The 16356-nt window shown below is 36.5% G+C and overlaps 1 protein-coding gene across 1 annotated transcript in view; it reads right to left on the minus strand.

Moving 5' to 3' along the window:
* The window catches only part of Necab1 (N-terminal EF-hand calcium binding protein 1), a 148388-nt gene that overhangs the window by 69277 nt on the left and 62755 nt on the right, over positions 1 to 16356 (minus strand). Inside the window, exons 4-5 of the mRNA XM_026384955.2 lie at positions 15335 to 15360; positions 6890 to 6987 (exon numbers count right to left, since the gene is read on the minus strand). Of these exons, the coding sequence (XP_026240740.1) occupies positions 6890 to 6987; positions 15335 to 15360 (124 nt within the window). The remainder of the gene's footprint in view (positions 1 to 6889; positions 6988 to 15334; positions 15361 to 16356) is intronic.

The raw sequence follows: 16356 nt of genomic DNA on the forward strand, positions 1-16356 counted from the left end.
AGTATATCAGCACTTTTTTTTTGAGTAATCAACTGCATTTATTATGAACATGTAGCCAGCTTGGTAAAAATCTCCACTGAAGATTTTCTCATTTTTCTCTGGCCCACTGCCTTACCCTCATCTGAGATCATACACCCCTAACAGAATATTAATATAAATATAAGCTTTTATCTCAGGCTCTATTTTCAAAGGAAACTGGGGAAAAATAGGAAGAATACTACTTCTGGTCAGCACTTCTTTTTATGATGTATTTCACTCTTCTAGAATACAGAAAGCTAGATATTCCTTGTTCCATGTGGCATGTAACTTCTCTTATTTTTTTAAATTCAAAGTTCCATCTATTCGTCTGATGACAACAAACTACATATAAACAGGGTATGACACTCCCTTTCTAGAACTTTGCTTATGTACTTCATCTTTTGATTTTAGCATTTAATTATTATGTCACGGGCTGGGGATGTGGCTCAAGCGGTATCGCGCTCGCCTGGCATGCCTGCGGCCTGGGTTCGATCCTCAGCTCCACATACAAACAAAGATGTTGTGTCCGTGGAAAACTAAAAAATAAATATTAAAAATTCTCTCTCTCTCTCTCTCTTTAAAAAAATTATTATGTCACCATTTAATTGTCACCTACTTCTGTCCATAATTTCTTTCGTATGTTCTTCACATATCATACTGAGCTTTGGACACCTATTTGTTTTTCTGAAACAAACCTTAAAATAATTCTAATAAAAAAATTGGAAATCTCTGGGCCTTTGTTCTTCCACAGCTGAACTTGGGGGAGTTCAATTATTTCGAAAAAATCAAAGTTATCTAACACCAGAATTGTTTTTGTGCATCATGATTCAACTTGGAATTGTACATGTATAATATGTTCAATGTGGAGTCACACATATCTTAAATAAGAAATGTTAAAATCAAGGTTACTTGATTTCAGTGTCATTCTCTTTATGATCTCAATAAATCAACTACCACTTTGTCAGTTTCTTTATTTTGAATATTAAGAAAATTACCATTTGTCTAATATTCTTCTTGAGGATTTTATAAAGAATAAATAAAAATAATGTATATTACAGAACTTAAATACTCCAAGACACCATTTAAGCACTATTTGGCATTTTCTGTTATTGCTCCTTCCCTTTCTGTTCATAGACACTCAAGTACTAAGCTAGCAAGAAGGAAGAGTCACTAGGCTTTGTGGTACCTTGACTCAGGGAAGTCACATCAGCTGCCAGGAGTTTTGTGGGGCAGCAGCAGTGGTCAGGAAGAACAAATGACGTGGTTGCCAGGTAGGCAACCCAAGTCCTGAGCATGAGCAGATTTTGCTCTGAGCCTCTTTCCTCTATCCCCCTACTGTAATCCCCCAACCGTTGCCTTGTTGATCTTCTCATGAGCCTTGCAAGCCCTATCGGTATTTTCAAAGTGGCTTCTTCTTGTCTGTAAGTTACCCCAAAGTCATGCTCATGTGCATTCGAAGGGCTCTGCCCACTCCTTGCCCAGTCAGAGATGGTAGGTTTCTCTACCAGGATTCCTTACTCTCTGCAGGCACTGGAGAGTACTTCAGGAGGGCATAGTCTCCTCTGAGAGGACAATGTCCTCATGATTTAATTCAGCAGCCTTTCCTGAGGCCTGGCATTCCCCTTTGTTAGGCGCTGGGAAGAAACCTGGTCAGGATTGTATGGATTCTAAGGCTTAGGCCCAGTTTAGGGCTTCTCTCCAACTGGGCCAAACTTGCAGCCTTAAGACCCTTCTTTCCTATTTCCCACGCCCCTACTTTCTACCTCCTCCCTCAACAACCGCCCATCAGAGATTGTTCCAAGGAACAAATGGGATCTCAAATAAGCTTTTTAGAAAATATCTTTGTATGGCCGCTCTGAAGTTCAAGAATTATTTTCCCTTTTATTTCATTTCTTTTTTTTATTTATTTTTGTTACCTGGGATTGAACTCAGGGGCACTCAACCACTGAGCCACATCCCCAGCCCTATTTTGTATTTCATTTAGGGACAAGGTCTCACTGAGTTGCTTAGCATCTCGCTTTTCACTGAGGCTGGCTTTGACCTCTCAATTCTCCTGCCTCAGCCTCCTGAGCCGCTGGGATTACAGGTGTGTGCCCCCGCGCCCAGCTCTTCCCTTTTATTTTCGATGAACACTTGTAATGAAACTAAAGATTATAATGAAACTATAAGAATGAAAATACCTGTCTTCTAAGCCTAAGAGGGCATTTCATTCTTTTACACGATGCCATTTTGGCTCTGATATTTCACCTGAAAGAAGAGACACTTTTCATGATAAATCCTATATAAACTTTAGCAGTTACTGATATTTTCCCCATAGAGAAGTACTGAGACCTACCAGTATTTCTTCTTCTTCTTTTTTTTAAATAAAAGTCATAAAATAAACTATTGTAACATTTACATAATGAAAGGCCTATGGAATCCAGGGAGGCCTGGATGCTGAACCCAAGGAGACAGTGGTGGAGGAGAGATGGGAGGTTGAGATGAAGAACTAGAAGTGCCAGCCCAAGAAATCACGTGGATCCCAGAGAGGGAGAGTGATAATAGAGGCCCAGCTGTGCTATAGATCTGGCCTTTTCTTCCCTTGCTATCAAGGAAGATGGATTGCAAGATACACTTGTTTGAAAAATAACTTTTAGATAAAAACTGTACATATACCATTTTAATTTTGGAAGTTTTCATGGCTATACTCAGTCAAGTGACTACTGACCCCTAAATGATTATTTAAAGAACACCATTCTTCACTGAAGTGATAATGATCTCCTGTTCCCATTTTACCAATAAACAGGAAAATTCCATGTATGTTTACATATAGCATAGCACATAATGAACTTTATCTTTAGCACCAGAATTCTACCTTTGTTTTGGGTTATAATCACCTCACATACTGTAAGTCCATTTATCACCCACTATGTAGAAAGAAGAAAAACGGAAAAACCTAATGGGTGTGTGGGTGTGTGTGTGTGTGTGTGAGAGAGAGAGAGAGAGAGAGAGAGAGAGAGAGAGAGAGAGAGAAAATCTGATGTTTGATTGAAGGGTCTAGTTTTAACCACTTTCAGAACTTTCAAATCATCATTTGGAATTTAAACTATGATATTTGTTGCAGAAAAGTAAGCAAAGTAAAACAATCAAGGCAGCCCTTGAGGATGTGTTGAAAGTCTTGGATTCAGAAGGAGGAGAAGGGAAATGATGACACCTTATGTCTGTCCTGAGTCACCTCCTGGGGTTTTGGTTGAGTGGTTGGAACCCTTTTAATCTGTTCTCTGACACAGCAAACAGATGTACTGCCAGTCAAAAGAGACCACAAATGGCTTGTATTCCATTTTTCATAAAAGCTTGGAATAGTCAGCTCTTCCTGCTGAGACAGGACTTTTCATCTGGGTAAAAATATACCGAGATTCTCGAAAAGAAACTTTCTCACTTAGAAGGCTTCATTGTCTGGACAGCACAGAGAAGGCCACAGAGCACCAGCAGCTTGAAAAATGCCACAGTTCCTGCATGTAGTTCATCTTTGAGCATCGGACTGAGGGACCCTTTCTAATCTTATTTGCTATCATTTCCTTTTTCCTTTTCCTTTTTTTTTTTGAAAAAAAAATCAAAGATACATGTTTTCTTTAATTAAGCTTAATTAAGCAGTAAGGTGATACAAATCAAATGCATTTCTAGGTATCAATACCCACCCCCCCCAAAATTTTTTTTATAGTTTAAGAGATCAAAATAACAGGTTGACCTCAATTTTAATTCCACAAAGCCCCATTGTATTCATACAAGGGAAATAACATGATTTTAGTGCACATCTGTGAGAAAATAAGGAAAACCACATATTTGCCATCTTTCATATTAAAAAATCTTAGTTTCATAAATGGACTTAGGGGAGATTTTTCTTGAAGGAGGAAAAATATTTAGCTTTGGGAGTTGCATGAGTATTCATTCAATGAATATAAATTTATTTAACTTATCAATAAAATTTTGAAGACTTTTGTCAGGTCTGTGACACGCTGAGGGTAAATGTTTAAATAGAGAAGTGACACTGTTCTTCTCTCCCTATAAAAAAATAAATAAACTGTGTACTTACTCATTCTAATAATCACCAGCAGGAAACAAATGAGTTACTCCCAGAGGGATAAACTTTGTAGGTAGGATGGGCAGAGAAAACATTCCTGAGGCCATGGTATTCAAGAAAAGACTTAAAGAATGGGGAGAAGCCACCCCAGGAAGGGGTTTTTAAAGTGACCTTCCTAGAGAGAAATTCTCAAGATATGAAGTTAATTATGCAATTTTCAAATTCTTGAAGAAGTCAAAAGGAAATGAATTCTGATTTTACTTGTATTTCTTTTTTTCTTCCTTTCTTCAATTTAGTGTTTGGGTACAGGGCATCCTAGGCTCAGGCCTCAATTTTCTGTTTTGCTTTATATTTTGGGAGATGTTCTAAACTTTATTTTCTAAAATTATCTCAAGTATTCGTCTTCCCACACAATCCCCTATGTTAACTCCTTCCTCTCTCTCTCTCCTTCCTTCCCTTCTTTTCTTCTTTCTTTCCTTGTTTGTTCATGTTTGTTCTTTGCCCTTCATAGCCTGATTATGTGAATTTAATGGTAGGTGGGCTAGGAACTGGTTGATTGGTACTACAGAGAAGGAGAGCGAGATCTGGCCAGGCTCTCATCAAAGGAGAATCTGTAGATTTTTGTTTTCCCTTTTGTGCTGTTAGGATTTCTGAGAGAAGAATCTTCCTGTCTGCTCGAAGGCTGCACTGTCAAAGCTGTGGGAGTTTAATAGGAGAAGAGAGCTGGAGACCTTTTTATTTATTGCATAAACTTTTACTGAATTCTTCAACTGTGTCTGATATTGCCCCAGAACAGAGACCTCTTTTACTCTTTTCAGAAACACATCTGTTTTCAACCTGGGTTGACAAAGAGGCCATTGATCAGCTGGTTGGAGTAGAAGAGGGGGTCTGGGGGTCTAATTGCTTCTTGCTCAGGCTCCTAGCAGATCATTTCACTTTACCCTATACCCTCCTCTTCTGGTGACTACTAGTGCCACTGATTCCTGAGCCTTCTCATGAGATAAGCTAGTGACTTTCTGTTTGCCACTGCAGGCCAAGAATTCAGTGTCTCAAGTCTTCTTTCAGCTACCATTGGCCCATCTGCTTTTCAGTTCCTAAATTTTGTTACTATATCCTTGCCCATTTAAATAATCTCATTCCAGTCATTTTTTATGAGGTTTAGAAACAAGCAGAATTCAATGGATGTATAAATCTGTTGTCTTTATCCAGAAAAAAATTCCTTACATGCTTTAAAATTTATATTTGTCATGCATCTTTTTTTTAATATTTATTTTTTTAGGTGTAGATGGACACAACACAATACCTTTATTTTTATGTGGTGCTGAGGATTGAACCTGGGTCCTGCCCGTACTAGGCGAGTGCTCTACCGCTGAGTCACAATCCCAGTCCTGTCATGCATCTTATATGCTAAAATGTTACTTGATTCACTGACAATAGGAATTCTAATTTTTATTTCTCTTAATCTCTACATAGTGATCAACACTATTGACTACTCTCTACTTCTTGAAATATTCTCTTCTTCAACCTCTGGACTATATCTTCTGGGCTTTCGTTACATCTTTCTGCCCAGTTCTGACTCTCTTGCTGGCTCTTTCTTCTCCTCCCACCACCCAAATTTCAATTTTCTTATGACATAGTGTTATATTCTCTCCTCACTGTACTTTTTATTTTCTCTCTTGATAATATTATTCAAGTTCTTTGCCCAAGTATTGGCAATTCATAAATTCATATCTCCAAGTCTAGACCTCACCTATGAGATCTAGATTTCTGTAGCCACAGGTTTATTTGACTCTCCTCAGATGTCTCTAAGGGAATTTAGACTCAATATGTCTAAAAGAGAACTAATGATCTTACCTCCTCATTCCTGGTCCACTCTCAGTAATCCCAGGGTAGAGTCATGACTCTGGTACACAAGCTAAAAACTAGGATCCCTCCTAGGCACATATTTCTCTCATCCTCCAGCTTCAGTCCTCCTCCAAGTTCTGTTTTGTCAAATATGTATGCAATTTGCTCTCTGTTCCCCATATCTTCTTCTAGAATCTCCAAATGACATCTTTCACCTGGACTAGTGAACTAACCTCCTTATACAATCTACATGGTTGTATCCTCCAATATACTCACCCCAATCCCAAACTAATTCTTCTATGGTCTTTTTGAAAGATTGCATGAATTTTCATCTCTCTGCTTAAAATATTCACTATTTTTGTTTTGTTTTTGTTTTTTGCATCCAGGATAAAGGCTTAAATCCTTAGCTTTGTTAACATCATGAAAGGTGTGTCCCCTTCCCACTCCAGTTTCACCTCACTTGGAGCCAGCCTTTGGCTTTTTTTAATTCAGTCTTTTGTCCATTTTCATTTCCTTGAGTGCCCTGTGTACAGAGTCTCAGCACATGCTATTCCATATTTAGTTCTCCTTTGTCTAGCTATACTATTTCCTTTATCTCTGCATCCACAGGTGCCATGCTTTCAGCATGAATTGGGTGTCCCATCTTGTGCTCCTCTTTGCTACACGATCATGTAATTATTTATCTACACATATGTGTCCCCACCAGACTAAGAGCTGCCTAAATAACTTTTTGTACTTTTGTATCCTCAGCACAAAGCAGAGTTCCTCGCACAGAGTTTGTTTATAATTATACAATAGTAAATAGATCATTTAATATCAAGAAAATTAAGTCCCCAGTGATCAAAAAAAAAGAAAAGAAAAGAAAAGAAAGAAATCTATCTTTCATGACATGCTAAGAAATAGGTATAATTTTTCAAGAAAAATATTTTTCAAAGAAAAGATTTTTATAGAAAACAAACACCTTACTTTCTTTGTTTTTCCCATTGCCTTCAGGATGGAGAGATTCAGGTCTTCCAGCGCTGCTAGCACGTTCTCATACTCGCCCAGGTGCTGAGAAAAATATTCTGAAAAGTGAAAATATTGAAATGCATTCAGGTTTGAGTTCAGGTGATGATAAAACAGAAAAATCAACAGATAATTTTCTTCACAAACTAGTAACACAAAACGTTGGCCGTCAAGGAAAACTGGAAGGTTTTCAAATGAGACTAAGGGATTGATATACTAAATTCATTTTAAAAAAAGAAGAAGATAAATACAACTGGATGGTTACCATTGTCTGAGAAGCAATGTTCCTTCCTATAAAAATAGGAAAAAATGAATCTGGATTTACTGACAGGGTTGTTTTAATAAAAAAATTGTTCTCAACAGTATATTATTACAGATTTCACTGGGATAGTTAATTTTAGAACAGAGTTAAGCTATATTTTATTCTTTCTTCTGGGAAACCTTCAAGGGAGCTAAGCTCTCTTCAAGGCAAAGAATCAATGATGCTTCAACACCTGAGGGAGGCCTCCTCTGGCACTGTTTTGAAACTGCTCCTGGCACCCTGTGATTTTTTTTTCCAAACAATATTTTTCAAAGAGCAGAGTCATGTTTATGACATTTTTCAGTTACTAGGAATAAAAAGTGTGTTGGATATTGTGATTAAAATGAAAAGAATGGAACACAGATTAAATATAAAGATAAACGCAGAACCTCATATTTACTTTTGGAAATGTATACATTTCTAAAATGAGAGATCTAAACCTAACAGAAAACTACATATTGAAAAAAAATCCTGGTTATTCCAGCTAATAGAAAATCAATAACCCTCGACAGCTCATCTTTGAATAGAAGTGTAGTTTATTGTTTCTCTTTATTTATTTATTTTGGTACTAGGGACTAAATCCAGGGGCACTTGATCACTAAGCCACATCCCCAGCCCTTTTTTATTTCTTATTTTGAGACAAGATTGTTGAGGCTGGCTAAGTTGAGATCTAAGTAGCTGAAGCAAGCTTTGAACTTGAGATCCTCCTGCCTCAGCCTCCTGCACTGCTGGGATCACAGGCGTGCACCACTGTGCCTGGCTTTATTGTCTCCCTCTAATGTGTGGTAAGTACTTATGAAATTAAACTGAAAGGATAAAAAAGAAACCTTTAAGCCACCTGAGATTACAGGGATACACTTCAGTATGTTTGATAGAAACTGCCTTGATTAATCTATTTAATGCTCCAAATGGAATTATTCGTTGACACTGATATTAATAATAAATAGTGCCTTTGACAAATTTACTAGTCAATGTGAAGACTTCTCTGAAAAGAATGAAACACAGGTAAGCAATGAATAAATTCTAGATTAAAGTTGTCAAAATATAGTCTGTGCACACATAGATTAAAAGCCAATGGTAGATTTTTGCTGAAAGCAAAATGCATTATTTTTTTAATATTTATTTTTTAGTTGTAGTTGGACACAATATCTTTATTTCATTTTTATGTAGTGCTGAGGTTCGAACTCAGTGCCTCATGTGTGCTAGAAGAGCAGTGTACCACTGAGCCACAACCCCAAGCCTGCAAAATGCATTCTTGATTATAGAATCCTTAAAAACCATATTGATGCATTTCTTAAAAAGATTATTTTTTAGAAAGGGTAAAGTTGGATTCTAAATAAGAAAATACTCCTCAAATGCCTGCTTCAAATAGCATTTTAATTCCTGGTTATGGTGTTGACTTTCTGATAGGGTTGACAAAGATGCCTAACCTCGTCTGTGCAATTATTTGTAATAAATGAAGTCCCAGTGGACAACATTCTTGGGAACCAGCATGAGGTTAATGTGGTTGCAGAATATTCATCAGTTGGAAAAATAATAAATATCAGAACAGAGTCTACAATAATTTGAAGCAAGCAAAAATTGTAAAGAAACATACAAAAGGGCAAGTTAATGTTTTTATTTTAATATATACACAATCTCAAAGAGAATTATATAGCAGTTTTAAATGCAAGTCATAGAGATTTATAAAGTGGAAAGGAGAATTCAATGCTAAAGAAGTCTTATAAAATAAAACAAGAGGTAATGCCACCTTTTCAAATAAATATTTCTTCCATACGTAAGACAAATTTACTAGTCAGCTAAAGTTCTGCAGAGAATTTAAGTTGTCTTTTCACTTGGAAATCCTATGTATGTGGGCACATGCTGACCCACACTGATAGAGTACACAAGAAAAACAATGACTCATGGCTTTGAAGTTAACTCCTGTCTCAACTTCATCCACTTGCTCATCTCAAATCTTCAAGTAGTTAGAGAGAAAACAGCAATTTCTCAAGCAATGTACTAGGAAGCAAAGAACATAATTCTGAGAAGGGAAAGAACTATAGTATCTAGTATCCAAGTCCTGGATTGCAGTATAAACTAGAAATCTAAGGGTCAGGGTTATTTTGACGGATGCAGCTTAGCGTCACTCTAGCTCTTTGATAGCTTCCTCACTGAGGGACATGTGCCAATGCGATAATAAGAGGAAAGTTAGATGATAGAGTCAGAGACCTCTAACATAGGTACGAGGAGATAATTCCCTTCCACTTTATTATGGTTAGCATTCATTGACTCATTTCAAAATCTAGCACGTTTATTCAGTGTCTCTTATGTGCTAGGGACTGTAGAAAGAGTTTGAATATGAAGATGAACAGAGTCTCTACCTTTGGGGAGAGTACAAACAGGTATGGAAAATGAATATTAACTGAAATATACATGATCGATGTTCAAGGTGATGATTCAGAGTCCAGGTATAAGATATAATCTGAATAGAAGGCAAAGAATGCCTGAGTCTACCTGGGTAAGTTGGAGAGGATGTCATAAGAGAGAGATCAACAATGGCTCAATAATAGCTGAATAGGACCTAACGTGTTGGGCAACCAGAGGGGAGGCAAGGAAGTAGGTGATATCTTGTCATATTGGCTGGAATATATGTATTTCAGCATTACTAGGACATGAAGGGCATGACTAGGAGGTATTTGAGGATGGGAGACAGCAAGATACTAAAAATCAGTGGTGAGAAAGGAAGCCAGATGTTCTGGAACCATTCCTTACAAGGTGCTCTAACTTTATTCTCGGGTCTAGGTTAGTATTTTTGACCATCTGCATCAGAATCCTCTAGTGTCCTGACTGTAGGGAGTGTGGTCTGTAGACTACCAGTTTCATGTTAGTTCTGGAACATAACATCTCAGGTCGACCCCAGACCTGCTAGATCACAATGTGCTCTTAAAAAAATAATAAATTAAATTTAACTAATTAGAATGAACTAATTAATTAATCCATTGATTAATTAAATTCAGATAGTATCTCACTATGTTTTCCAGGCTCATCTCAAACTCCTGGGCTCAATGATCTTCCTTTCTCATCGCCCAAGTAGCTGGGACTGTTGGAGTGCTGGTCCTCACCACTGCTCCAGGCTACAATCCTCATTTTAATAAGTTATTTGTAGGTACATTGAAGTTTGAGAAGCACTGTTCTAGAATACTTGTTGGGAATTATGATCGCTTATAAGGTCTCATCTACTAAATCAGAATCTTGGGGTTCCTAGGAGATCATGATGTGTAGATTAAATTTGAGACCATTATGGGTATTGGGAAGCCATGGAGTAATTTTTAAAAGGACAGTGATTGTCGTTTTAGAAATATTGCCCTGAATGCAATGTGGATGATTTGGGGAATGTTGGTGACACCATCAAGAGAGACAAGAGCTGCAGTGATTGCCAGAAGCAATTTCATTATAGGACAAGGACCAGGGCCATGCTGTGGGGTAAAAGAAGGGTAGTGGTTTAGAACTTCAGTAGTCTCTCTGTGCATATAAAATGTGGCAAGCAGGGAGAGGAGGTCAGAGGTGGCTTTGGAATACTGAACTTGAACTAATGGTTTATTCTTGTTATTGTGCCTCAGGTTTTTCATGTGAATCATGGTGGCAGTGTGAGCTGGGCAAATGTGTTTTGTTCTTAAATCATGGCATTAGAGAGAAATAAAAACTTGGAACAAATATTGGTTCCTTGGAACTATTGCCTTTGGGTAACAATAACTTCCTCGCAAAAAGATCTACTTTTATGGAAATCTGTACGTGGATTCCCATTATGGATCTGGATTCAACAGAGTCATATTGCACTTAATGGAAATGTACAAGATTCAGTCCTCATCAGTTTAAGTGAAAAAAAAAAATCTTTGGAAAGTAAAAAGAGTCTGGACTTCGGTTGTAATGAAACAGTAGAGTACAATTTATAAACAGAGATATTAAACAAGTTAACTGTCAGAAAGCAAATTATCTTCTCATGCATATTCAATGAGACATCTTATCTAACAAAATGTTAATGAGAGGTTAGTTTCTCCCTTCCCTACTGCACTTAATCGGGGTGTGGTGTCATCAAATGACAGGTTTTATTTATTTATTTTTTGTTTTTATTCTGTACCTCGATCCTCCAAATTGTTAAGTTTTCAGGTTTGGCCTGAGAATTGCAAATCAGAACCAAAGGACCCATGGCTGCCACAAAGGTTGCACAGGCAATGGGGCTCACAGAGCATTTTCAAGAATTTAAATAAATGCCACAGCGCCTTGTTGGAACATCTGAAGTAGTAGACTTTAGAGAAGAGAAAATAACTGAGATGACAGGGAGTTAAAACCCCAGTGATCTGAAAAGAGGCATTTGTTAGCAATTCAGAATAAGGGTTATTTTGAGGAGGTGCAGATCAGTGTCACTCAATGTGTTCTATAATTCAATCACCTAGTGGCACCTTCCATAATAACATGGAAGAGGACAAACAGTTCTCTGATTCCCAGCACCCAGTCTCACTGGCATAGGTCTCTCAGCACTGCAATTCTGCAGTATAACCAGGGGTGCCCAGCCCTGTGGTGTGACCAAGGGTGCCCAGCACATCACCACTAAAAAGAATATTGCCCATGAAGGTAGTCATCTTTTACTCTGGGAGTTTCGTGTATCATCGGTTTTTATAATCTTATTTATAGACATCATCTATCTTTCAAAATAGTTTAGTATTTAGTAGGTAACAACCAACAACACACTATTAAATATATTCTACCTTGGCCACAAAGCTTTCTTATGGATGCTTTCAGATAGAGTACTCTAGCTATGTGAACTTTCTTTGCAAGTATTCTTCCCTCATCTATAAATATCTCAAAATTCTTAGCTACCAAGTTCAAGATTTGCAAAAGGGTTCAGTCAAAGTGAGAAGGGTTATGAAAATAGTCATGAACTGGGTAGGACTGGGAAAGTAGTGATCATGCTCTCAATTGTTCAGATCAGAACTAAAGATGGCATGAATATAAAACCAAAGCCTCAATGCTAGAATTCAAAATTCTAAGTAAAAACCATTTGCTTATTGACCAATAGTGGTAAGAAAAGGCCAGAAGATGCTTTCAGGAAGGACTTTGTAATTATATGTGAAGAGAGAATAATCTTGGCACTCCTATGGACTGACAGTGAGTGCGTATGTTGGAAAAAGCTTAATTAGGAAATTACAATTTGAGGAATCCAACATACAAAACTACTTGAACAAAAGAGCAAAGATAATACATAGTTACTTCAATGCTGTTTGTTCCAGTGAAGAGTTGGAAACAATCTGGAAAATCCATTAAAAAGGAATTTAATCCATTAAAGGGCAAAATATATATATAATAATGTAAATGAGATTCTATGTAAATTTTTTAATAAAATGAGGTAGAACAGTGTGCACTTGTACCTATCATATAATATGATCTTGCTGCTGAAAAACAATAATATATACATACCTATCAATGTCAACATATGCATAAAAACATTTTGAAGAATATGTTCAAAGCAGTTAGAACAGATCAGAATAGGGGAAGAGAAACTGACATTTTAATTTAAACACCTACGTGATTCTGTATTGTTAAAAATTTTTCAATAGTAGTTAAATATTACTTTCATAATTAAAATCACAAAAATTTTTTAATCAATATTTTAATAGATTTTTATTTCTGGGCACATAATTGAGTAAGCTGGCAAATTAAGCAAAAGCAACAAATTGAAAGTCTTAGATACCTGGAATTTTTAATTGGCTTCTAGAAGAAAGTACATGAAATCTCCTTTCTGTGCCAATCAAGCATTCCCCCTCCCACGCACATGAGGGAACTTGTGCAGGGTGTGAATCTACATGTTTCACTTGCTAGCACTGAAGCATTTGGCTTTGATTAGAATCCAACTTAAATATTTACTTTATATTCACAAAATAATGAGAAATGAAACTACACTCTGGAAATTAAAATGCATATTCTTGAACAGAGAGGGGGAGGATTATAACATGATTGGGAATACAATCACTGGATTTTAAAAATATAGAGCAACTCTGTTGAATTAAACCTCATCTACTAGTTTCTTAACTAGAACTACGAGGATAAAATCATAGTCTTTTTCTATAAATACCGCGTAGGTTCTTTATTATGGAAGAAGAAAATTAATAAAAAAATGTGTGGATGATTAAGCGAAGATAGACTACCATATTTTAAAATTTGTAGTATTTTTAAAGGAAGATACAGTTTAATGGAATATTCCTTAATGACAATGCAAGATAGCAAATAAAGAAGACACTAAGTGTCTTTATCTTAAAATTCCCTGTAACAACCTGTTTTCTCAGCTGTGTTAATCAGAAAAAGTTAAATGGAACATAAAATAAATTAGCTGAATGACTTGAGGAAATGATTACTTTGGGCTGACATATCTAGATAGTCAGAACAAATGTGTCCCCTACCTTTGTGTAATTATCAAGATAATTTTCTCAGTTCTCAACTTTATTTCCCTGGGAGGAGTTTTTTTTTTTTTTACACATAGATGAGAGTGAACCACGACTATGATGATTGCTGTTCAACATGAAGTTGATGTCATGGCCCACAGGGCCTTTCTACCCCCTTGGCACTGTATTGCTGTGTGTGAACGGGGCCACTGCCCCATCAGGTGTGAACACATGGTAAGATATTCTCTGCTGATGTTTCATGACTAACAAAAGCAAAGTACCTTGCATCTGTTTAGCTCTATCTTGCTTTTTCAATTGGATTCCTCTCCCTGAACCTGGGATGGACAATATGTGCTCCCTACAAGGAGCACAGTTGTTTGTTTGTTTTTTCAATTTCTTATTAAATGACTATTGGAAAATGACTATTTAAAGTTCTGCATTGTTTAAATAGTCATAGGTTATTAATAATGATTATATCAAATTCAGTCTTTGAAAAAATAATTCCTGGAATTTATATTTCTCTCTGTAACATACTGGAGAGATAATGCATAATAACGACAAATATAAGCTTTGGGAGTTCCAATCCTGTATCTACAATTTACCTTCTCTGTGACTCTGGGAACTTTACATCTCTGTGGCATAGTTTTTCTGCCCCAAGACAAGGTTAATAATAATTTGTTTCTTAGGTTTTAAATGAGTTCATAGTTAGTGATTGTGGTCTTGTTTTTTTTTCAGTTGTGGTCCAGAAATCCTGCATTTTAACACTTTATCCCAGCATCACCTATCTTAGTGTTGCTCAACTACTTTGCTAAAATGGAAGAAAACCTCTTTTCAGTTATAAAATGCTTTTTGAAGGTTTTGATAAACTCTAAAATTGTAAGAATTATGACTCTGGAAGTACTTGTCATTTCAGTTAGAATTTCCAGAAAAATTCACTTCTAACCACCAAGAAGTCCCAGGCTGCCTAGACAATAATCCCAAACATGGACAGAGATTATCTCATCCATTTATCTTAAAGTGTAAAGTTTCTGACCTTCCAGTAGTCAAAGAGATAAGACTGTTTCAAATATAATGTTCCATAATTGCTCTGCAACAAAGAATAAATTTGAGATATATTTACTTTTGCACGTTTCTAATTTTTGACTTTTGTTTCCAACTACAAAGATGAAGAAAATAAATGAAGAGGCCATTAAACCAGGCATTTGTAAAGATTCATCTCTCCCATTTGAATCATTTGTTTTCTGAGTGACATTTAAAATTCTAGAACAGTTTAGGCAGGTATGGGACAAAGTTATTTTTACCTTTCAAGGAGACAGCTTTGCAAAACAGTAACAAAAGACTCTGCATGTTATATTGTGAAGAGAATAATGAGGTTGTATAAACACCAATTTAAAAATATATTCAAACTAGTGGAGACTTAGCTCTTGTGAAACTAATGCACTGATTACAATAACAATTCTCCTTCCATGAACAAATTAAAGAAGCCCAACTCTTTCTGCAGTGAAATGCACACTTGAGAGAAACTCATGGATACAGGAAAAAACCCCTTGAGATCTTTGATTTATCTTTTATTTGTAGCAGAATTCCTAATCTATAACATTAATTCAAAGGTGTCTAGACATACACCAGAAAAATTTTTCCTTTCTAAAACAAGTAATGGGCTTGATTGGTCTAAAAGAAACTTACCACATAGCTCCTCTGTGTCAAGATTGCTGAAAAGATGAAAAGAAAAAAGGTGTTATTACTTTGGCAATATTTTTCTTATACGTTTTCTTTTTTTGTGTGATGCTGGGGATTGAATCTAGGGCCTTGCTCATGATAGACATTGTTCTACTATCAAGCTATACTCTCAGCCTTCCACTTAAAATTTTTAACAGTTAAATAACAATCATTCTAAAATCTATGTTATTAATTAATAAATAGCATGTATTTAGTATAATGCTCTTTAAAATTCTGTATTGTTAAAATAGTCATAGGTTATTAAGAGTGAATATATCAGATTTTGTCTTTGAAAAACTAACTTCTGGAATTTATGTCCCTCTCTGTAACATACTGGAGAGATAATATATAATGATGAAGAATATAAGCTTTGGGGCCTAATTTTTGAATTTCAATCCTGCATCTACAATTTACCATCTCTGGGACTCTGGGTACTTTGCATCTCTGTGTTATTAGCTTTTCTGCTCCAAGACAGTATTGTAGGGACAGATGAGGCAAGGCACTGAAGATAGCAGGAAACAGTTTTATTTGGCTGCAGCCAGATTCAAAGGGCACAGCTTTTGATGTAATCAGTTAATCCCCTAAATCTTGAGTTCAGGTAGTTTCAGAATTTTATACCCAGCATGTAAGGGAAGGGGTTCAGAAGTTCACATAAAAGCAGCTTTTTCTTTCATTGTTCTGGGCAAGTTAACCCTTCAAGAACAACATCTGAGAAGAGCAGAGCTTCTTCTCCCCTTTTTTCCCCTCCCCCCGCCAGCTGTTTCCATGGAGCCCAAGTGGTAACTTCTCTTATCTTAGAAATATAGACATCTCTGTGAAGCTTCAGCTCAAGGCTAGAGGCCTTGCTAAAGGATTTTTCTTTTTTTATCACATTTTGCATTTGCAAACACACCTCTACAAACTGCTATACTGGATACACTGGATACATGTTTGTGAAAAACAAGTAAAGAAGAGTTTAGCACCTGGAGTGCTGATTTCTTCCCGGCCAC

This window comes from Urocitellus parryii, chromosome 7 (genome assembly GCF_045843805.1).
Source record: "Urocitellus parryii isolate mUroPar1 chromosome 7, mUroPar1.hap1, whole genome shotgun sequence".
Classification (NCBI taxonomy): domain Eukaryota; kingdom Metazoa; phylum Chordata; class Mammalia; order Rodentia; family Sciuridae; genus Urocitellus; species Urocitellus parryii.